At 45.8% G+C, this 24,869-nt stretch overlaps 2 protein-coding genes across 2 annotated transcripts in view; one reads left to right on the forward strand and one right to left on the reverse strand.

Moving 5' to 3' along the window:
- The window catches only part of LOC131286133 (flotillin-2), a 190,045-nt gene that overhangs the window by 37,639 nt on the left and 127,537 nt on the right, over window positions 1–24,869 (forward strand). The gene's annotated exons all lie outside the window — the stretch shown is intronic.
- LOC131286130 (glucose dehydrogenase [FAD, quinone]) lies at window positions 9,043–10,908 on the reverse strand. Its single transcript, XM_058315021.1, has one exon. It carries the CDS (start codon window positions 10,906–10,908, stop codon window positions 9,043–9,045), a length of 1,866 nt encoding a protein of 621 aa, XP_058171004.1.

A 24,869-nucleotide genomic window follows, 5' to 3' on the forward strand; every position in this document is an offset into this window, starting at 1 on the left:
CCTCGCCATCACGGACGCGGTGTATGCACTTTAATGTGCGTGTGCGCGAGTGCCCAGTGGTTTCGTGAGTGCACCGGTGCATACCCCCTCCTAGCAGCGTGCATCGAAAGTGCATTTGTGGTCGGTGCGTTTTGCATTGACTCAACACTCAGGAGGGGGTGAGGAGGAGGGGGCAGATAAGGTCGACTCTCCGTCCGGAGGCCGCCGGCCGAAGATGCCCGAAGAATTGAATGTCGGCTCTCGCTCACGCGCACTCACCTCGAACGTAAACTTGAACTTGAGCCGCTCGCGGAACCTTCTTTCTTCCTGCGCGGGGCTAGCAAACATTCGCACGCCTCGCAATACCAGTTTATCTATCCCGATCGAATGGCTTATCGGGGCATCCATGCCAAAATCGTCCGGGAAAATCCTCCCCCCCGGGAAACCGGTTCGAGCGTCCGCTTGTAGAATGTGCCAAAAAGAAGGTGTGTTGCTGGGTGTCCGTGTACCTTCGGGACTCTACAACTCCACACTTTCTTTCTCTTCCGGAGCCGGTGCGGAATTTCGACCTCCGCACGGCCCGGTTTCTTTTCTATTCCGTAAATGCTACCAGCCTTCGGATTGTCCTCGGAAGTGGAAGATCTTTTATTTCATTTCATTTCACCTCTTTCCTTTATGAAATCGACACAGATATCCTACTACAGATAGGTCCTTCTGCTACAGATTCATGCACTGATTGATACTGCCGTAAAGTGGATATGCTCTGAATGAATATTTTTCATATTACATCTCATTTGCGTGAGATCCTTTTCAAAATAAAAGAACGCCTTCACGCCTGAGGAATTTTCCTCATTTTTGTTAAAGTTATTTTTTGTGTTTTGGTGTGCTGTTAATGCTGTCACCTGACACGCGCCACATCCTACTGGATGTAAACAAACATCAAATGGAATGTACACAAATTTCACAGGCTGCTGTTCATACGTAAATTCGACTAAAGATTGAAAAAGAATGATTAAACAGTCGTAAAATGTTGCGACACCGTGAATTGTGCGGATGACAAGGTGATAATGCTATTTCTTTTAACACGTTGACTGTCAAGTGTTTTTAGTGGTATAATGTATGAGTTTCTTTATGAAAATCGGAATTGCCCGTCACTAACTATGTGGAACCATGGTCTAATGTAATACTCGCCGATACGCAGTTGTCCGAGAAAGGCGTTCTCATCAAGGTACCGGATGAGTAAGGCTGGGACCTCCAGAAAAGGGAAAATTGTCGTCAATGCTCGTCGTTTTCGTCGTCTTTGTTTATAAACAATATTTGACACTTGAGTATAATCACTATGGTGGACATGAAATCCCCTATTTGATAACCGTATTCATTAACCGTGATGTGTGGAACGTTGGGTTTCAAGTTGATTTTTGGTACAATCTTTAGTACAATCAATTAGAACAAAATGTTTTTAAAATTTAGCAAACCAACAGTTTTACAAGTCCAAGCTAAGACTAAGCTGCCCAGCTACAAATTTCAAGATATTCGTGCGTGACGATAAGCGGTCGATTTCTGGCACAAAAGTTGTCGTTGAACTTTGATACGAAATTATATGATATGGAAATGAAATGATTCGCGAGAGTTGCTGAATTTCGCAGCTCCGGTTTTAATCTTTACACGACTTCTGATCATTAACAACTTTAAATACAATTCAAAATGATAAGATAAACTCACCGGGGGGAAGAATTGATTATCGATATATGTAAAAATACGAAAAAAGTTGAATCAGCCTTATGACAAAACTACGTCGTGCGGCGCTAGTGAATCAGAACATGATAGGAGGCAACCTAATCAAAATCCTCCTTTCATTCATGCGACCTTCTCATCTTGCGTTCATTAGAACCACCAGCGATGTGTTGCCAAGTGACGAAACACGAATAACTTAATCAGGCGAATGGATTACGGGCGTTTTTAAATTGCTAGCATTAACCCATTACGTATCAATAGTTTTGTTTATAGTTTTCCTAAAGATGTTTTCGAATTATACATACCGTTAGGAGCTTTTCAATGCAACGCAGCTTTATTAATACGTGGACTGCAACGTTACCCATGGTGACGGGTGACAGCCTCCTTCCTTATCAGCCTTTTAAACTGATGAAGTAGTAGAATTATGTATTCGTAGACTATAGTTATTCGAATAATGTATCCTTTGGAATGTTTTGTCTTTGCTTGCTTTTCTAAACCCGATGGTTTAGCAAATTTTATATTAAAAATGTTGAAATTTTCTTCTGATACAACAAGTTCTAAAATAAATCTTTTGTATCTCTTCAAAGAGTATTATAAAATGGATGTCGACGCTTTGAAATCGGTGATCAAACTATACCAGATATTGAAATGCTTATAAGCTCCGCTTATTTTCTGCGCGTCAGTTTGGATTGTAAAATCAACACCGGTTCTCGACTGAAACTTGAATCCAAAATAGAAAAAAGCGTAAAATCGGATGGCTTTAAAATAATGTATTCTAACAATGTGTTCTTTCGTGACTTTGGTTTGTGTCGTCCAATAAATAGTTTGATGCTGATGTTGCGGTCGGCTGCTAGGTTGATGGTTTGATGCGCCAATCTTCTTTTATCATGTCGGCGCCCTTCTCGGCAATCATTATGGTCGGTCCGTTGGTGTGGCCGGCTGGAACCTCGGGCATGATGCTGGCGTCGATCACTCGCAATCCGCCGATACCGTGAACTCGCAGTCGCGCGTCGACCACCGCCGTCCGGTCCGTCCGCGATCCCATCTTGCAAGTTCCCACGTGGTGGTAGATGGTGTAGGTGGCGTGGCGGGTAAAGCACTTCCAATAGTCGTCCGTGTCGAAGGTGTAGTCCTCGCAGCCGGGCATCGGAGTGGTGTGCAGACGGGCTCCATAGCGCTGCAACGGACCCATTCGGCTCAGCTCGATCGCCTTCCGGATGGCACGGACGGAGTTATCCAGGTCGTACGGATCGGAGAAGTAGTTCGGATTGATGATGGGATAGTCGAAGGGGTTTGCGGAGGCTAGTGTGATGCGGCCACGGCTCCGTGGTCGTAGCGTCATCGGAAACACGGTGTACCCTTCCATGCCGCGCTGTTCGATTTCACCGAAGAGTTGCTGAAACGTATCCGGTTTGTAGTTGAAGTTACTCTCGTAGATTCGGTCGGCGGCGTGCGTACCGCTGATGAGGAGTAGTTCGACGTCGGGCCAGGCATCCTGCGTGCCGGGACGTTCGGTGTCGAGGAAGGCGAGCGCCTCGCAGGCCCCGGAGGACGTCATCATACCGTTCCGCCGACGTTGCTCGTACAGTATCAAGTTCTCCAGCGTGAAGATACGTTGGGAGGTGAGTGTCGTGGTGCTGTTGAGCAGGAACGTGAGCGCACCGGCCGCTGTGTGGTCCTGGAAGTTGTACCCGACGGCGAGGTTCACCAGCGGCTCGATGCCCTTCTTGCGCAGGTGCTTGGCCGGCCCGACACCGGACAGCATCAGCAGCTGCGCCGATCCGATGGTGCCGGCCGAGAGGATCACCTCACGGCGCGCCCTCACCTTCAGATAGCGACCGTTCGCGTACAGCTGAACTCCTGTGGCGCGCTTCGTTGCCGCGTCAATCAGCACGCGCGTGACGTGAGCGCCCCGCTTGATATGCAAATTGGTCCGGTTGCGAATCGGGTAGAGGTACGCCGCGTTGCTACTCAAGCGCTGCCCGTTCCTCGTGGTGGTCTGCACGAACGACGCTCCGATCTGCCGCAGACCGTTGTAGTCTACGTACGGTAGTCCCATCTCGACGCTCGCCCTCACGAACGCTGCACCCACGGTAGTCCGGTACGGTGGATAGGACACCGTTAAAGGGCCCCGTTTGCCAGCGTACGCGGGATCCGCGTTCGGTACCACACTGTTCTCGAGCTTCCGGAAGTACGGCAACACGTCCCGGTACGCCCAGCCGGGATTCCCGAGCTCGGCCCATCGATCGTAGTCACGCCTGTTCCCGCGCGTGTAGATCATGTAGTTGAGGACACTGGAACCGCCCATCACTTTGCCGCGTGGAAACCGACACTGATTGTTCTTGAACGCCAGACAGTAGCGATCGCTCGGCTTCGTCCGGTAGTCCCAGTTGACGGCGCTATACGTCTGTAGGTAGTGCGCGAACATCGGAATATCCATCAGCTGGTTCTCCCGAATTCCGGCCTCGACCAGCAGCACCGACCAGCCGGCGACCTCCGAGAGACGATTCGCGAGGACACTCCCGGCCGATCCGGCACCCACGATCACGAAGTCATACTCCGTCGCTAAGGGCCACGTGTCTGGCTTTTCCAGAGTCAACCGTTCGTCGCCCGTCCGCATAAAGTCGAACAGGGGCTGCAGACCACCGGGAAGCTGTGCCCAGGATAACGTTGCCAAAGTTGCAACAATTAGCAAATGGAACCACGCGGTCGCCGCTAGACACCTTGGCAACATGCTTGACAACACGTCCTTCACTCACGCTGCGACTCTAAGCGACACTAATTTGATGGTCACACCCTGGGTTTCGGTCGGTGCCTGGATCCGGTCCGCAGCCGAGCAGCCGCGTCCGGGCTGGTCGCGTTCTGGTTAGTCACTGAATTAAATCGCCGATGGAATTTTATCGCCCCGAAAAGATGATTCAAGGCCAACATTGATAGATCAAGAACGAGTTCTCGCGAAGGGCTCACTATGGGCCCTGCTCGCACAAAGCTGGGGATGAACGAGCCCTACGGGAGAACTACATCTCCAAAATTTCAACTTTTGGTATCACTCTGTCAGAATGACGTAGATTTGTGAATGCTTAGGAACGAGCCTAGCGTGTGGATGTATTGGTCTGCTTTCTAACCGTTTAATCTGTTATCAGGTCGACCAGTTTGGCCTTCGGAGTGGTCGGAAACCCCCCCATTGTGGACATCAACGTTTGGGTGTGTACATGGCCATCCAAAACGATGGTATGCGTGAGTGTTAAACGCGTAGAACTGTATATAGTTTTCGTGCGTTTTGGCAAAAACTTGTTAAAAGTGTCAGGCAAACCGGGTCATTAAACCTTGTTTTGGGGATACCAAACTATCGCCTGGAAGTAGGAAGCAAAAAAACTGCATCGTTTTCACGCTACCGCAGGAGGAAAGGTTTGATTTTCACAATCTGTATTTCGTATGGATTTCCGCCGTTCTTAGACACCCCCTGTAGGCAAACCGCGTTTCGTGTATGCAAATTACAAAACGCGCGCGCTCACATCTTCATCATCCGCTAGGGCACGCTCCAAAGGGGTGCGTGTTCCCATTTTTCCGTTCCGTCTAAAACCAAACGGAAACTGGTTCCCCCTTGCGGGCTGACGCTGTAGAACAGGGGTCGGCAAAGTCCGGCTCGTGAGCCAAATCCGTAAGCTGATTTTATCCGGCTGAATTAAAAATGAAAATATCGGAGTTCTTATCGAATTTGTCAAACTTATTTCTTTCTACAAATGTCTGTTGAAACTATTGAAAGCATTGTTCAATACCAACCAAGTAACCTGCATCCTGGTAGCTGCATCCAGCTGATCTGTGAAGTTCTCTTTTTTGGCGTTTGTGCACGTTATCGATCAGGCTATCTTTTCTGAGCCGAATGTGAGCCGAATCGTTCTAAAATTACCCCGTCTCGCGACACACGTGGAGAATTAACTACTTTAAGGAAATATTTTCCAGTAAAATACGAAACAAAATATGGTTCAGATTCTTCAAAACTTTTTGAAGCTTAGTTATTTTAATATCTGAAAGTAAGCCAGAAAAACATTGATACGTAATGTGAGTAAATGATTAATTTAAAATTTAATGAAAGACATTTATTCAAAGTACAACAAACGAAAAATATGCTGATAACGTACTAAATTAAACGAAAGAAGTTTCCAAACTTGCGATTAGAAGTTAAATTTTGAAATATTTCATACATCATGTTTATGTTTCTTTTCGAAGAAGAAAATTGATACTAGATTAAAAATGGGTTTAATATCACAATTAAAACATTAAAAACATCGTTTAAGGTAGCTGGGCCCCGAGGGTTTAAGGTTCTTTTTCATCATCTAGCCCTTTTCTAGAAACGTGTGCCGACCTCTGCTCTAGAACTTTCGAATTTCGATACGAGAGGATCGGGTTTTAACACACTCCACGCGGATTGAAGCCGCAGGCTCTCAAACTTTGCGATGTGCTTCGAACCACGTACGCCACTGTCCCTTAGTCACCTGTTTAGCGTTCGTCTTTTTGGGGTGCTACTTTTCGGTCGATGCGAAATGCAGCAATGGTTGCGGAAAATGATGCAACTATGTTTTACATCACAAGGAGTATTAATTACTTTCAAGTACAAGTTGCCCAAGTGTAACCGTCCGCGGACCGATGGGTTTTTCCTTGGAAAAGTGCGAATTCGAAGTGAACGTAACAATAAATGCAGTATCCTTGGCTATGTGATCGGACCGACGTCATTTTAGTTAGTTATCGGTACCTTTATTCTGTTCAAAGTCAAATTAACTCAAACACTGAGCGCAAAGAGGAGGATGCATAAATTAAAATTGAAGGATATTTTAGATTGATCGACGGATATTGTGGCTTACGGTTCGTTGGAATAATCCTTTATCATCTGAATAGATACACTCTGTTACAAGTCATTGCCTTCACGATACGTTATGCGTCGATGACTACGAAGCCGATAGCCTGAAACCCGGAAAAGCTGTGCTTACTGTATGGTTTTCCAAGGAGGTTTAGTTCGATGCTTTTCCAGGTAATTGTAGTCAGGTTGTAAATTATCTCCAATAAACATAGAAAAACCTGTTTTGTAATGTCAAGCAGAACTTTAACGGAAGTATAACAACATCTTAAGAGCACCTGTGCAGTACAATGTATATTTTAGTGGTAAACCTGTGTTTCCGGTACCCTCAGCAATAAACAAAGAACCATTGTGGTAAGCATCATAGTAGATATTTGTAGACTTCAACTATGAATGCCCGGTTAGTTCGTTGTTTTTATATGCTTTGAAACCATTGCGATTGATACAGTTGAGTCTTCGGCGAATCGTGAATGTAAATTTAACGCTCTCGCAACCGGTGCAGCGACCTGTAAAAGAGTAACCGGTTTCGAATGTGTAAAGGCTAGGATCTACAAATGCCGTCGTAAAATATATTAGCCCCGCAACGCATCATCTGCATCGCGGGGGTTCAGGAAACGGTGGGAGTTGACGGAAACGATGAGTTTAAGCATTGCTGAACGTTTTCTCGGAACGCGTGACAAAGAAAGGCGCGAGTTAATAATCGTCCTGCGTACCACCGCCTGATGATGCACCTTCTACCCAGTTCGTACCAGCCGTCGGATGCATCAAAATGCGGGCGCAAAATTAACTTCTCGTTATGACTTCCATCATTGCGCCGACTGATCGAAATCGGAAAGGTCAAAGGCAGCGGGAGGATTGTCCAGATCCGGCTGAACGGGAGGGGACCAATGTTGGGTAATTACTACGATTCCGTGACCTTGAACCTCGTCCCTTTCGTAGCAGGACCCAACAGAGAGTTCGAATGCCGGGGTAACATCCCCTTTTGCTTATGGACTGAGCCTTCAAAGTGCCTCTGAAGTGTCTTTCTACCCGACGATGCTGACCTCTCCCCCTGCTGGTCTGTCGCTGGCTTAGGGAAATGAAATCAACAAAACGTCACCCGACATCAACGTCGTCGAAAGTCACCGTCATCGTCGTCGGCGAAGGACTTTCGGAGATGAGCAAAAGGACTTTATGGAGATTAAAACACAAACAACACAAAATTTACCACCGCACGAACGTATGTGAGTCAACTTCACATGCACGTTCGAAAGAGTTGGTCAAGGTTATGGCATTAAATATCGGTTGGATCAAGGTTTTGCCGTACGAATGGGTGATTGTCCTACCTCCACTGTGGCCTGTGACTGTGCTGAAGAAAGTGTTTTGTGAAGTTTCTGGAACAGGAAGTTGCTGATAGTCGTGAGAGAAGAATGACATAAAAGTGCTTAAGCGCGCCTGCTTATAATATGGCATGTAATAAATGTCAATTAGGCGAACCACTATAAATGGACGCTATCCGTCAGTGGAAATTATGTATTACTAATTGTTCTATTTGCCCCAAACCACATCAGTCTCTTTGTTGTGGCTCATTGTTGCTCGCTAACCTTGTCTCTGTCATCGTTAAACTCTTTCCATGATCAAGCACTTTCGCTTCGTTCGTTTCGGATGTACTTTGCAGTGTGTGTGGCCTTTTGTATTTTTCAATTTGACACATGGCAATGATTTAGTGCAAGTACTCGTACGCACCGAAACGCCGTCCAGAATTACACGATTGATGAGCTACCGGGATCACTCGGACAGAGTAATAGACTTCGTGCGCAAACCATTCTCACTCTTGGCGATGATTGTGCTGACGGCTGCATCTCTGCTTTCAGTTTGCGGTTGTGTGTAACCTTGGAAAAACACTGGCTCACGGAGTCGCTCCCACCTCGTCCAGATCGTGTGCAATTCCTGTGTGGTTACGGACGTATTATTAACATACTTGCCTCCGTTCTCAACGGTTGAAAGTTATATCATTGTAGGCCTCATGCGCGTGAATTCGTGCAAGAAATAACGCCGGAGTCGGTTGCAGGTGTTGAGTATTTTCTGTTTAACGTTTATTATTCTACTTTTCTACTGGTAAACAAGGAAAAAACACAACAAGAAGAATCGTTATATACACGCAAAGACACGCTGTTCGCACCCTAGGGAAATAGCTATCTTCTAAGAACTAAGATATATTGTTATCTACCAATTGGGAGTTACTGGAAGTAAGTTTTCAACATAATGCTAGGACGACCGCTGGAGCGGGGAATATTCTCTGGCCGTTTTAGTTTTTAATTCTAGGAAGGATTGATGCACTCTGCGGCGAGTGGCGGAATTATTTACATTGGATGAGAGTTGAACTGGGACTACGCTCCTACCGGGTCGGGTGGGTGGATAAGGATATTGACAAGATAGGCTTGGTTGGATGGCACGGGTTTCGTTGGCTTTGGGGTGCAGCTCGCCGGTTCTCACTACCGGTCGTGCCCCAACCAGTCCTCCTTGATGATGTGCGCGCCCTTCTCGCCGATCATGATGACGGCCGCGTTCGTGTTGCCGCTGACGATCGTCGGCATGACGCTGGCATCGATCACGCGCAGCCCGGAGATGCCGTACACGCGCAGCCGGGGATCGACGACCGCTTCCGGGTCCCAGTGGGGGCCCATCTTGCAAGTGCCGACCGGATGGTAGATGGTCATCGAAATCGTGCGCACCTGGCAGTCGAGGTACGCGTCCGACAGGAACTTGTGGTGCTTGCAGTTGGGCAGCGGCTTCCGGTGCACCCGGTTGCCGAACTGCTTGAACACCTTCGCGTCGCCGACACGCAGCGCAATCTTGGCGCCCTCGACGAGCGTGGCCGCGTCGAACGGGTCCTCGAAGTAGTTGGGGTTCATGAGCGGATAGTGGAATGGGTTCTTCGACTTCAGGCGCACCCAGCCGCGCGACCGGGGTCGCAGTAGCAGCGGCATGATCGTCCAGCTGTACGTGTTCTCGATCGGATGAAACACCTCCTTGTACAGGTCCTCCTTCAGTCCGAGGATCTTCTTGACCCGGGCGCCACCGTCCGAGTTGAGCGACGCGGGCGCCATGTGGAACTGAATGTCCGGCCAATCGTCGCTGACGTTGGCGAACGGTGTGTTGACGAACGCGATACCCTCCAGCCCGCCGAGTATGGTCATCGGTCCGCGCTCGTTGATGACGTAGTTCATCGTGACCGAGCCCGCCTCGAGCCGGTTCTGCAGGATGGCGACCGGTTTGTCGACGAGAAACGTCAGCCCGCCCATTCCGACGTGATCCTGCAGGTTTTCGCCCACCGGCAGATCCTGCAGCGTCGGGATCCCGACATCGTCCAGGTGCGCCTTCGGTCCTATGCCGGACAGCATCAGTATCTGCGGTGTGTTGATCGACCCGGCCGCCATGATGATCTCTTTCCGAGCGCGCACCACATGCCGCTTGCCACCGCGGATGAACTCCACACCGACCGCGTGCTTGGTCTCCGGATCGATCACCAGCTTGGTGACGTGCGCGTTCATCGCTATGTGCAGGTTCTTGCGCAGCCGGATTGGCCGCAGGAACGCCTTCGCCGTACTGCATCTGCTGCCCCGCCGGATGGTACCTTGCGCGATCATGAAGCCGGTCTGCTTCGCGCCGTTTATGTCCCGATTCTCGTACCCGATCTCCGTGCCCGCCTCGACGAAGGCCGCCACCAGCGGTGTATGCCACGGGGCCTCCTGCACCGTCAGCAGCCCGCCCTGGCCGTGGTACGGATTGCGCGCCAGATATGGGTTACGGTTGTCCTCCGATTTCACGAAGAACTGCAGCACATCCTCGTAACCCCAGCCCGGATTGCCGAGTGACTCCCAGTGATTGAAGTCGTTCCGGTTGCCCCGCACGTAGATCATGTAGTTGAGCACGGACGAACCGCCGAGCACCTTCCCCCGGGGCCAGTTGCACCGGTTGTTCACCATGCCCAGGCACGCCTTGCCGGTCGGTTCCGTCTTGTACGCCCAATCGAGCTTGCTGAGCTGCAGGTAGGCCGCGAGCGACGGTACGTCCGAGATTTCGTTCTCGTCCGGCCCGGCCTCAAGCAGCAGCACCTTCCAGCGGTGGATCTCGGTCAATCGGTTCGCCACGACGGCGCCGGCCGAACCGCCGCCGACGACGACGAAGTCATACTCTGCGTACAGCGCGTCCTGGTTGATGACGCGCGACTCCGGGTCGACGCGATCGTACCGGTAGTAGGAGATGGCTCCCAGCAGAAACGGGATGAGCCACAGACTAGAGCCAACGACGGTGGCCGTTTTGATCACAGACGATGCTATCAGTACGTTAAAGACCATGTTTTCGGTGGTGGTTGGCGGTCTATATCAATACTCTCTATTTGCGGGAACCACTAAACCAAACTAAAAAAAACTTAATTGGTCGGAATTAATCCTGAGCGTTTTCAGTACTCCAAACTGCCGCAATAACTCGCGTCCTGATTCTTCAGGAATTGGGATATTTGCGCCAATGTCTTGCTGTTCGCGTTCGATGTGAAATCTGCTCCTGCTTGCCGAAGGATGCGGTGCATGGAAACATGCTTTTAAGCACCGTCGAAGTAACCGCACTCCCGGCGCAGGCCGGACGTTGTTCTTGGGTTGTGAAAACTTGTTGTCACGTCGTTGTACGCTATTCGCTGCCGAGTTGAGGTTTGCTTAACGTTGACTGAATGGACGGACGACGATTGATCACCTGCAAGATAGAAACAAAGGAAAATAAAACTGGTGTCAGACGCAAACACACACACACTTTGCTGAGTGAATATATTGAACTAGTAATTTGCCGGTTTTATTATTAAATGCACGCATTTTATCTGCTAGCGATACACCTTTCACAGCGAACCGATGTTTGACGCCTTCGTACTTGTCCCTTTCTTTCTTTATGTGTGTAAACAGTACCGGTCAATGCAATAATATTAACACATTCTTTTACTCCTTTTCTCGTTTCAGGTAAGCCGACGCGCGGGCGCACGAGAAAGATGTAATTTGCGTACGGAACTCCGTCCGTGCACCGCCACACTTCGATTCGGCATGAAGGTGTGGGCTGCCCTGGCAGTAAATGATCGAAATCAATTTACAATGTGGTCAGTGGTGTGCAAACAGGGGCTTTATTTAACTTTGCACCACTATGTGACAGGGGAGATTGCAAACACATCGTATCGTAATCATTAAACGATTTACGTGAATCCTAGTTTTATGAAATCGTAATACTTTGCGCCAAAGTGCTCCATAAGCTAATAGAATTATCCATATATTTATCATTTTGGACTGGATAATCTTTGTAGCTGGCATGTTACTTGTGTTTGTTCGTTTAGAAAGTACGTCATATACATTGAATTGTTGTTTTAACGCATTTACTACACGTATAAACAAACGCTAAGATCCTTTTCATTCAACAAGACAGGAAAACACGATGTACATGTTCAATTCGGTCCCACTATCGAAGTAGTTTCAGGCCGGTGTATTGTTTATTGCATACCTGTAGGCGTATTTGGTACTTCACATCGAACGACGACACAACACAACACAACAGTGATATGTACTGTGTTTCTCTGTTCCCGCTTTGGAGATTTGTTTGATCCGTGTTCTAACGATACTTAAAGTGTGAAACACACTATACAGTCTGCTGCAAGTAAAATCGGACGCTCGAAAAAAGAGACGATCTGGTGTCTTTCCGCAAGCCTACAGCATTCCCGGAACCGAATATTGACCTTCAACTTATACATTTCTTTTCATCAACTCTTCCTCTATGTAAGAAAATTGAAAACGGAATCAAAATCTATTGTTTCTCTGAAATACGGCCCAAAATGTGCGCAAAGACCCGAAAAGCGGACACGCAAGTAAAATCGGACAGGTAGGTTTCTTTGCCGTTTGGTGCACTTTAAATGGCCGCATGTCGTTCTAGCACCACATTTATGGGTTGGCCACTATTGTTCTTTGTATTTATTTTATAGGTATCGACATTACCATCAAAAAACCACTCAAAAAATAACAATAAGGTAGGTGTGTATGCAAATAAAAAATGTTACTATTTGACTGTGGAGTATTTGCAATGTTTTTGTTAAAACTTAACTGACAATGATTTTTTATCATAATTTTCAGACACAATTTACTTGCATGTAATGCATGTAATGCAAATAATCAAAACAGGAGATTAAAATTCAATATTTTCTTAAGTTTTCGCTTGTAGCGATAAAAACTTGTAGCCATTTTGGCTCGCTTCCGACTTAATTTTTGTAATTTTTTTAACATAAACTCTTTAGTTTACCTCCTTCAATTATCACAAGATGTTTTAAATTGGTTTGTAGTCGTGCAACCACCACCATAAGTTCCTACAAGTGCTTTGTTACCCACAAGTGTATTGTTATTGGATGGCGGTAGTGAGCAGTTTGGGCAGTTGAATAATACCCATAATCTAGTATCCAGCAATGTGTGTTTTGGATTATAACCTTTGTAGAATACAAAATATTACTTCAAATATTAGTTATTAGGTGCTAGGTTTAGACTTAATTGTGAGAATATTGATGTAATACCCCTTGTTCATGATGCCGTGTATGACTGCAGCTTCCCATGGACTTCGACGGAGCTACGATATCATATGATTGATCAATCAGGGCCAAACTTCAAGATTTTTTTTACTAAAATGAAAGCTAATGGATAATACCTTTGACTATGTAAATATGTTTGATGAATTTTCTTCATTTAACCGTTGTTTTTTTCCTTTATTGACTCTTCTTTTCATGTTTCCAAGTGGGTTACTGGGTTATGATTCATTGATTGGGTTAAACCCAGGTCTTCAGTAATGAAATTAACAAACATTAATTTCATAAGATTATTCAATTTTATTTTGCGTTCATCGCAGCTAGTTTACCTTCATGTTTGGGCCATCTTACTGATCATAATCTGGGCATAAGCCCACCTGATACTAACAAAGTTAAGTACGTTGCTTCTGATTAAAATTTGATTATTTTTGATTCATAATTTTGTTGTCTACCTTGCAACTACAAAGAACAATAATGGCCAACTCATAAATGTGGTGCTAGAACGACATGCGGCCACTTAAAGTGCACCAAACGGCAAAGAAACCTACCTGTCCGATTTTACTTGCGTGTCCGCTTTTCGGGTCTTCGCGCACAATTTGGGCCGTATCTCAGTAAAACTATAGATTTTGATTCCGTTTTAAATTTTCTTATATAGAGGAAGAGTTAATGAAAAGAAATGTATACGTTGATGGTCAACATTCGGTTCCGGGAATGCTGTAGGCTTGCGGAAAGACAGCAGACCGTCTCATTTTTCGAGCGTCCGATTTTACTTGCAGCAGACTGTATGTTCGATTAATATCCATGAACACAAATCCATACCCCGGTACATGTTGTACCTGGTTTGCAACTATTCAAGACATTTGTTCAAAACGCACAAGTACCCATAATGTCTAGTAGGGATCCTTTTGAAAAATCTGTAAATAGTATTTTCGCGGTGTCCTGCTTTCCTGGAAGGATATTTTACCGCCCCAAGGTCTACGAATTTACCGATATTACCGCGCACCATTTTCATCGCATGAGTCCCGTGGTTCGGCTGCCTTGAACGCCAATCTTTCACACCGAACGATTGTGGTTTCTGTCGCAGCGAGACCGCCGACAAGGTCTTTCGCGCTCGGTCACGGAAATTAGCGCGAATATTTGTACGAGCGTCACGGAAACCCTAGAGAAGTGGAAAATTGCTGTGTGTGTGTGTGAGTATGTGTGGCAGGGCGGCCCAAGTCTATCGCTTCAACCCCGAGTGGGTTTATTTTTGGCCCCCGCTGTGTACTACAATGCTTGTACTTTGATGATGATTATGGAAGCGCACGGTGCCTAACCTTTTCTTGCTTGACATTTTCCACTGCATGCTGTAGGGGACAAACTCCGGTGTCTATCGGAGGCGAGGAAAGCAGAGACACGGAGACAATGCTGTTTAACGAAAACGAAGTGAATTCGTGTTTTATTTTGCTATGTTGTTAGCTCGCGAAACATCGAGTTCCTAACCATGAAAACGACCGTGGCCTGGTAAATTGATATGTGGCAGGAATGCCGTCGGTAGTGAAAGTATGTTTATGTTCAACGTCGGTAATGTGGGAAATCAGAACTAGATAGATAAGGTCGACATTGTTGCACTTTTGTTAAATTATGTTTGTACCTTTGCCAGCTGCACAGCTTTGCATCGACGCACAAAAGCCAAATTTGTAACGCAATTATTTACTGTCACTAATACTCTTGTCCCAATCAATCCATTTTACGCGATACAAAACTGTTTAATTAAATAGATCGAAGATCTAAGAAAAAGGTAGTGGGCAAGATAATTTTCTAGAAAGTTGCATTAGGGTTTGCAAGTCACCTTGCTGCGTCAGAAAGGTAGGAATGATATTCCGAAGCCTGCTGTCAACCGGTCTGGATTTATTGCAATTGCTACTTCTCGAATGCAAACGACCACGGTTTTTGTTTTCCAAACTACGCCCTCCTTTCCGTTGGCATGGGCCTGGACGCCAACGGGTTGTTTCCTGGTCGCGCTTCCAGCTTGCCGTTTGTTTGATTATTGTCTCCTCTCTGTCTACGGCTTATGATTAATGCATTTTGATTTCGCTTCCGTACTTCGGCAAACATGTCTCCACCGATAGACAGGGGGCGCAAAAGAAAGTGCAAATATGTGGGCTGGGTGGGTTGCTCCAAAAGGATCCGATTTCGCTTGGACCTCAGAATCTCGCGAGTGTGTGGAGCTTTTCGTATGCACTTTGTTTTGTTGTTGTTGAACAGGTGAGAGGCCATGTTATGTCGCTAAAAAGCATTCGAATGCTATTCTAGTCGGGACTTGTTTGTATTTTTATTAAATCAATTTTCTTGCTTACCACATTTATACTGGTTGTTTCTTATTTTTTATGTTATTTTCTTACAAAAATAGTCTCTTATCTCACAGCAAATTTTTTATCTCTGGTGCATTTCTAACATTTATAATGGTTTTCCTCGTTTAGTCTTTCTCAGTTAGCTCCGAAAGCTTTCATCTGAAGTCCTATCAGATCATTGTGTAACGCAAGGGGCAAGCAAATCATCTGGCGTCGTTTTGGAAAGCTAAGCACATCCACTCGCCGTAATTACCATTTTTCTCACGCTTCCTGCTTACGGCCGACCGAAAAATTGCCTGTACGCAACCGAAGAAGATCAAACCGCGTCCGTGGTGGCGCTAAACGATGTGAAGGCAGGCCGGGGACCGATAGAGAAAACCGCGTCAATCCCAACTTCCAGCTTTAACCGGTAGACGGCGGTCGATGTCAACCAACGACGTCAACTCCTCATCCGGGGCTTTCCGCTGCTGCCAGTGGCGGGTAAAGACAATGCAATACGCTGTGACACAGTTGGAGCAAACGTGTCTCCTGTGTTGGGCCCTGCATCATCAGGTGGTTGCATCATCGCCCGCGCCATCATCATCGTCGCATCAGCGTCATCCCCGGGTGGCACGGGATGGAGGATTCCGGTTGGTAAACTAGGCCAACCCGTACTTCCCGGAGAATGATATGCAGACGAACACAGAGCCAACCCGTTCCAGATGCGCGTGAGGTGCACTTCCACTGCACAAGGCCTCGTGGCAAGCAGTACCCGTGGCTTACGTTGTTCCTCGACGTCAGACGGTTCGGTTTCCCCTACAGGCCACGGCCCCGTCCGGCGGATTACGGTGGCAACCCCGCATCGAACAAGATCGGGCTTCGTTTTATTTTTATTACATGCAAATCGTGCCAAGGAAAGTAAAAGTTATCTCGCTACGAAAGATGGCTTGTGTGTGTGTATGCGATGCCTATCTTGTCCCGGACGAACGAAGTAACCGCTGTAGTGGCATAAAGTGGCACCACCTTCGCAAAAAAGGATAAAAGGGGTGAAGGGTAGCAGCGCTTGTGCGTCGTAAGATAATGCAAGCAGTACCCGGCAATGTCTTCGTCGGTTGGCGCCATCGCGACAATTGCAGCGGAGAACTGGTTGGATATTGAATTGGTTTTCTTCGGGGTTCCACGGAAGAAGTGTTGTGTGTAGAAGAAAAAAAAGAAACGTCGTTTGATAACGTAACCTATTAATGCTTGCTGTAGCCTCCCTAGTGTGCTCTTTGTTTAATACAAGAAATTAAACGTGTCATAAGAGATTAACACATTCTCTTCCACGACCGCGTTGATTTGGTTGAACGTTTCTTTTGCTTGGCTGTGTTTTTTAAACAACGACTTATGTCATTGTTGGCCGACGCACCATGTATGCCCTAGACAAGCAGGCCCTAATGTGCTTTTTCTCGTTGAAACATCAAATAGATTATGATTGCCAAGGTGATAAATGGTTCTCTCCACTAATGGGAACACCAGGCAATGACTAAACCGGGAAGCTTAAAAAGAAACTGTACGTGTCGAAGCTCTCAGTTTTGAATTTATGATAGTCATCAGTCTACATGATAAGATACAAGTAACGATTTTAATGTTGCCCGACTTGAACCCTTGGCATGTTATTAATTTTGTTACTCAATTTCGAATAAACGTTGTGTGTTGTACTTTCTTTATAGACATAAAGTACATTCAAACAATTGACTACGCAAACAAAAGTCATCAATCATCATACACCAGATTTTAAAGGTATGGATTTAATTTTAAACCATGATCTGTACAATGTAGACTACTGAAGGAGCGTTCTCTCAGCACGGAAAGTTAAACATCCTGTATCGAATCGAACGGGAGCGAACATTTCGCCTGTAAGTACCTTCATTGAACGGTCGTGGCTCGAAGCATTCGATACCGTTTAATGATAGGTTCGCGAATGCAAACTCTCACGGTAGCCGATCCAATTAAGACGTCATAAAAATGCTGATATCTATCCGCGGCGTTACATTTCGTGGACGCTAATAAAAGCAACACGAGTTTACTTCCTCGTATTCCCTGCTTTCGGGATTAATCCATCCAGTGCCGTCGGCGGATTGAGAGAAAGGGAGAGCAAAGTTAGTTGTCGAGCAATTCCAAAATGCGCATGAATTATGTACGTTTTATTGCCGGAGCGCACCTACGGTAATGTAAGTGGGCATCAGGGCGCCTACCCGGAAGTAAAGTGGGCTAAAACAAGACAGGACCGGGTGGTGCAAAGGCACCCGGGGGGCCACACATCAATGTTAGGATCATGGGGGAGACGGAGCGAGGTAGGTACCATTTCCATTTCATAAATTGCCCTACTGAAATGATGTTGTGCTTCGTGTTATTTCGCGCTTGCTGGCGCTAACACCTTTCAATCGACGATCGGGACGACTTGCAGCCGCGGCAACTGGACTGGATACATTTGAAGGATTTATTATTCTACACCATCCCGTCAGTTGGGACGTTGAATCATGGTAGTGTTATGCACTGTTTATCTCCTTCAAGGAACATTATTTTTAATTAATTTAATTCGTATTTATTGATTATTTCATGGAAGGAGTTTACCTTTTTCCTTCGATTAGATAATGCTTGCTTTTTAAATCATTGTTATCGTTGTGCAATTGTATCTCCATTCAAGATTCATGAACATTTATTGCATAAGCCGAAAAATATAGCTTGTTTACGTATGAGCCGGCCAACCGTTTATAAAAGAGGTAAAAATCCGATTCCATACGACTTCTTTCTTGGCGTGGCGTGTCAAAATGCCGTACAAAAAGTAAACAAAACATTGAAAAAAGCGAAAAACTGACCGGTTGTTTTAAAACCTGTCGTAAGTCTGAGTGGATATGAAACAACAATTCGGATGGTCTTAGTTATTCTTCAGTTTTTCTTTGATTTTGACAAGTTTAGTCGTCGAGGAAGCCGTCGTTATCTCGCAATGATCTTAATGATCTACTTGCATATTTAAAAACAATATTTGTTGAGTTTTCAAACGCTATTTTATGGTTTTAAACCCGAACCGGATTTAATTATTGTTATGGGCGACTTTTGGGGGTTATTGAACCTTTTACCGGTTTTGTAACTCAAATTTAATCGCAACTGCATGTGATGGTCAACCCTTACAACCCTAGATACTTTGCTACAAATGTAGTTACCTCAGAAAAACGAGCTCATATATGCTAGATGTAGGTGTTATGCTACGTACATTTCGATGGCGAGCCCTCGTGTGCTTTCTTCTGCTATTTCGACCCGCCCGATGCGGATGACGCAAAAACTAGAAACCCGTGAAATAATGGCACTTATGCATCATCAGTACCTCGGTGGCGGAGGCGGTTGGTTGTTGATGCGGCTTGCTGGCCTGGCCGATTGCTGTTGTCCGATGGCGATGATACGCCTTTCACGCAAAAGTAAAAGCTGTGGGTTTCGATTGCACTTTAATTGTTTCGAGTGATGTTGGTGGTGCGCTCGTGTAACGTTTGGTAATGGGAGTAGTTTTCCAGAAGCTCAGTTGCAATTTAATCCTCTGGGGTTGGCTGTTCTCTAACGCATTTTTTTGGTACTGTTGAATGAACATTTTTAATGTGGATAAATTTCAAAACTTCATGCTTGAAATTCAACTGAATGTTAATGCAACTAAACGTAGTGTGAAACTTGCTGCAAAATAAGAGCAAACACGGCGACTAAAGAAAACGAAATCGGTTCCCAGACATCCAAAATGCTGCGATCGATGTCGTTTCATGGGTTTTCCACTGTTTCCCCGACGAGCCAGAGCATTATTTTCTCACCAGACTCGGGTGACCTTCGCTCGCACTAAAAGCCGTAACCTGTTGCAACACACTTGATGGCATTATATTCGCCCGATCACCCCGCGATGATCGCAAACTGGTTGATCGACCGGTCTCGATTGGATCTTATATAACGCCGGCAATCCAATTCAGCGTCTCCAAAAAAAAAAAACAGAAAATGCATCGAATCGACAGCATGACCAAGTCAACTCGAAGTCGTCCCTGTAGCCGAATGTGTTACGCTTACGGTTATTTGATTTTTGTTGGTTCTTTCTGTTTCTGTATCCGTAGGATTGTTTTCTCAGTAAGGCTTTTTTTATTTCTACCCTCCGTAAGTATGCTGTATTCCTGATGAGTTTTCTGATGTTTCTCACTTTTCCAAATGTCCTTGCCCCCCTCCCTCTCATTGGCTGCAGTTCGCCAGCAACGCGGAACGAAACGGTGCAACAAACGGAGGAGGACATGTTCGGGCCGAAAAATTGCCATGTCCAAAAAACCTGTTCGACAGCTTCCACCGAAATAGGTCGCGCATTTTTGTTTTTCCACCTCCCCCGAGTTGCCCATTTTCGTCCGAAGTGTCGACGAATCTTAGCGGAAAACAAACGGTACCACCGCCGGGTTGGTTCGATTCTGGTTTTTGCCACACGGGCCAACTCCAGTGGGTAGCGCTTGCAGACGCAGTTTAACCTTGAACGAGAAAAAAAAAGTGAAACTGCAGGAATACATCTTGCTCCCGCTCCGTTTGAATGCCGGAATCCGTCATCGCCGACAGACGAAGTGTTCGATTCACTTCAGTTTGCACAGATCCTCTCGAGACGGGCCGGCATTCGTTGCTTCGACGCTTTTTATTTGTCGTTGCTGTTGTTACCCACCCCCATCTCTCTTACGCGTTACGCATGGCCGCTTTGCGTGGTGTTACGTATCACTCTGCGGACTCGGCGACACTATGACGTTAAGGAAAACGTCATCGACCGGTTTCCAGATGGTTCAGTTTACTTTCGTTGAGAAAATGCCAAATGTGAACGACTCCAAATTAATTGAGATATCATTTTGTATTTATATTTCTCTTTTATCTTTTTTATTATTTATATTTTTCTATATATCTCTGAGCCTCAGCGGTATTGCGAGAAAACGTCGGAATCGAATGGGTTAATCCAATTTACTTGAATTTAATTCTTGATCAATTTCGTGCTGGAAACAATTACCTTCTGAAATATGTTAAACAATGCCCCAAAAATATTGGATTTCATGATGAATTGTATATCATTTGTGGAGTGCATCCAAACGCAAAAACTTGACCATATTTAAGAAAATCGTGAACTATATTTTGCACTATATTTGTTTTCTGGTAAAAATTGAACTTCCGGGTAATTTTCATGCTGATATCTTATCTCTATATTGGTTCTTGAAAATTGCTGATGGTCCTTAAATAGTCTTCTTGAGACGTTCTTCAACGAGGACCTGAATGGCGAGGTCATTGTTTTTTTTAATATTCTCCGAGGAGACTTAATCCTATGACCTTTTGATTGATGGTAAGTTGTAGACCGATGATTAACCGGCTTAATAAACCAAACGTTGTCAAAATCGAGAATCGAACCCACAACTTCCGGCGTGGTATATTCTCGCACCACCGCTATACTATGAGCATGGTCGACGTATGTTCAGTAATTAAGCACACAAAAATGCCTAACTATTCAGTTCGTGCGAAACAAAACCAACAATCAACTGTAATATCAATATTGCATACCATCTCATTGATCGATGCTGCTGAAAACTGATAACGATAATGAAATTCAAATGTGCTGTGTGCCTAGCCTTCATTGGCAATCTCCTGACGTAAAACGCACGTTTCCACACTTGTTTTAGTAAAACATGTTTCGCAAACTTATCAGGTGGTTTGGAAAATCCAATCCCCCCGTTAAGAAATGGCGACGATTCCCGCAAGCCGAATCGTCCCGCGTAAGGGTTGATCAGGACTGCATGACAGCAGCATGACCGGGCGGCGGCACGCATGAGAAAGTAGGCGTCTCCACCCTTTTTTCACATCCCCAACCCCGTTCCCAGCGGTGGCGTTGGCGAGTTGAAGTTCACTGAAGTGATATAATGACCGATAATAATGTTGCGCGCACGCTTGCATAACCGCGTGCGCGCTCGCGCGAAGGTTGCCGTCGTGCGCGCAGGTGATGGAACCCTTCGGAGCGCGTTCCCTGTCCCCGTTTGGTGTGGTGACACATTTATCGCCGACTTTTGTTGACGTCTCGCGGCTTTTTGTTGGCTCGGTGCCGGAATTTCGCGCCCGCCGAGGAAAGGCCGGTGGAAAAATTCGGTGGGCCGGACGGCGAGATGCGTCGACCGATAAAAACGACCATTGATCGCAATCGTAACCGCTGGTGCCGTGAGCGAAACGGGAAATGACGCGAACGAGAAACAAAAACCACGCAAACCACGCAAAGTGTGTCAGTCGAACAGTCGCCGGTCGCTCCTGTTATCGATTACGTGCGCGGGAAGGAAAGGGTTTGCATAATTTTTCGGGGGCCCCTTTCGATGCCAGTGGGTGACATTGGCCCGGCTCCGGCGGGCTCTTGGTGTGTGTTTATTTAGGTCGGTGAGGTTATGTTACACGAACCACCATTTAACCTTTATATGTCGTTCAACGAACTGTCTTGTTTACCTTTTTTTCTCGTTAGCATCACATGTTATCGATTTCACGGAAAACGGTTTCAACTTGAAATACTCCAAATATTACGCATTCTTGAATGTCACCCAATTTTCCTTTTTATGGACTAAATTTTCCTTTTCCTTTGGCCGTTACTATTACTCCTCTTTAAGACATTTGTTTACTTACATTTGAAAAATAATCCAAAGCTGCCGTTGACGTTCGTCGTCCATCTCAATGGGGGTGAGGTGATCGCGCGCTTTGCGTACGAAAATGCATCCAGCCTGCACTGGATGTACGCCGTGCTGCAAGCTGAATTTTCTGCTCTAATAAAACAAAACACCACTGTTGTGTCCAACGGTAATAGGCCTGTTCGTTATGTTTGTTGTTTTTACTGCGTACTGCGCGCACCCGAGTTTCCAGTCGGTTCGACTATGTTGCACTTATGCTGTAACAAATATCACTTCTAACGCACTCCTACAACGGGGGGTTGGGGGGGGGGGGGGGGGAGGCGACTTGACGGCCGAATTGTGGTACCACGCAAGCCGTTATGCTCGCTGCTATGTCTCCGGCTTCACTTTCGATTCGCGCGCTGCAAATAACACTTTCTTTCTTGGCTGAATTTGCCTCTTTTTCGTTGGTATGTTTCCTTCGACGCTGCCTTTGCCGTTACCAGCGGCTGCCGGAGGACAAACTCAACCACCGGGGAACACTTTACACTAGCTGCAACTGTTGTCCACTGTTGATTATATTTTATTTATTTTTTAAATTTGTTTCCATCACTTCCGACCGCCGGTTCGTGTTGATGATCGCAGCATGGCGTCCTCTTTAACTCGTACCGTTTGCGTTGGATGATGTTCTTCTGCGAAATAAAGTGATTCAACACCTGCTGAGAGCGCCACTAATTAGGTGTAAAATATCGATCGATTCGTACTCGGGGGTGCATGGAAAAAGGGTGGTGAGCATTTCCCTGATCGACACAATCGACAGCGCCATATTAAGTTAAGGCGCCACGCTGCTTCGAGGCAAAGTTGATGAAAATGTAGCGATCTGTCGATGGTTTTATTGAAACAAAGGTGTGAAGAAAACATCCAACATTCTCCCATTGCTATTTGTTTACAGCGCGAGAAAAATATGCATGTGCAATTGTTTCAACCACTTGCGGGGTGCAATATTTGCGTACTTCTGCGAGGCCAAAGATGTCCACAATCAAGTGGTAACAAATGTCAACTGTTTTGCGAGCGCAAGGAAAAACAATTGCGTGAGCGGCACGTAAACGCCACCTTAATGTTACTTCCGATGGCGTGTTTGCGTGCGCTCTTAGGTGGGCGTAGTTATGTGCCATAAAGTCAAACAAATGACAAACGCGGGAAATTGCACACGCATACGCACGCCAGTACACCGTTGATTTCAATGACGGTCTTCATGAAGATGATCATGATGGCGAAAATGGTTAAGAGTTGTTGGTTCGTTAATGAAAGGGTTTTAACTATGCCACTGGTTCTATGGATTTATGTCGTTATTTTGTGGTTTCCATTGCACTATTCTCTAAAACTTTTCAGAAAAGGTACAGTGACAGGCAGTCAATGCCGGACGCCAGTAAATCGAACAAGGCTTTAAGTTTTGATATCTTCTTCTCTAAAACTGGCAACGACACGAAATTTTACAAGTTTTTTCTTTTTTCTGATATGCTAGACTGATTAGTTGAAATGCTTTATCTGTGGAAATAATGGGAAGAAAGTGAACGAACAATGGAAAGATTTTTTAGGTTTTGTGTAAAACATTTGTTTGTAATAATTTTAGAAAATGTAAAAAAAGATTTCCAAATACTAACGAATGACACTTAAAACACTAACAAATAAAATATATTTTTTTTAAATATAATAAAAATATATAATAATAAAAAAAAAACAATCTTTGTGATTGGTATGGTGTCCGGCTTTGATTTTCTGATTTAAAATAAAGACTTGTTTCATTCATTTTCCATTATTTTCACGAATGAAGTTTTTCGAGCATCCATTGTCAATATTCGTAAAGAGAAAAGATAGAAGAAACCCCTTCGTGTCTTTATCAACTCTGAGGAAGAAGATAACTTAAACGATTGTCCGATTTTTAAGCGTCCGACTTTGGTTGCCTGCCACTGTAACTTGTAGAGCCCTTTATTTAAAAAGTTCCACTTTTTTATAATTTTTTTTTTTCAAAACCTAGGTTATCACATTAAATTATCCATTTCAGTATTATGCAGATGCAAATGCGTGCATCGTTCAAATAACATTCCGTTTTAAGTCTACAATGTTGCCGCCGGTTACATGGCGCCTCGAATGTGTGGTCACCTTGCCCAGGTGCACCAGAATGGCTGAGTTTGTTAAATGATAGGGAATTCGTAACAAAATACCGCGCGACGGGTCGTCCATGCGAGCGCACAACTGGAGCACGGCTTCGTTCAATAATCATCTCCACGCGCACGCCATCCTAAAGCGTTTATCATTGCGTGGTTGCAGCCCATTGCACTTCCCTGCCCGCACCATCACCCGATGCACGCCACCGAAGACGCGGTAAGGTCGCGCACAAACAAATTATTAATAAACAACGCGCCAGAGGTTCACACACAATCACAATGCGGCCGCGCGCAAATCCTGGTGGCACACTTCCTCCGCAACAACCTTGGCGTCGGTTTCGGTATTTGGCCGAATTCTAGTCCTCTCCGTCCGATCGGGATCCTTCAATATGAACGATGGCACGGTTAAGTAAGCTTCTCCTTCAGCGAAGTTATCTCACTGGTGTGTCCCCCAGCTCCAACCCACGGTCCTCTTCCAAAACACGTTCACTTACTTCAGCGTCCGAAAACCGACAAAACACAATGCACAAGGCAACTCCGCGTGGCTGTGCGTGCCGTTGCACGTCTTCAGGGCCCGAC

Source organism: Anopheles ziemanni, chromosome 3 (assembly GCF_943734765.1).
Source record: "Anopheles ziemanni chromosome 3, idAnoZiCoDA_A2_x.2, whole genome shotgun sequence".
NCBI classification, from domain to species: Eukaryota; Metazoa; Arthropoda; class Insecta; order Diptera; family Culicidae; genus Anopheles; species Anopheles ziemanni.

What these genes read in the sequence shown, in the direction of transcription:
- LOC131286130 (XM_058315021.1), bottom strand. Translation starts at nt 10,908, where the DNA reads ATGGTCTTTAACGTACTGATAGCATCGTCTGTGATCAAAACGGCCACC.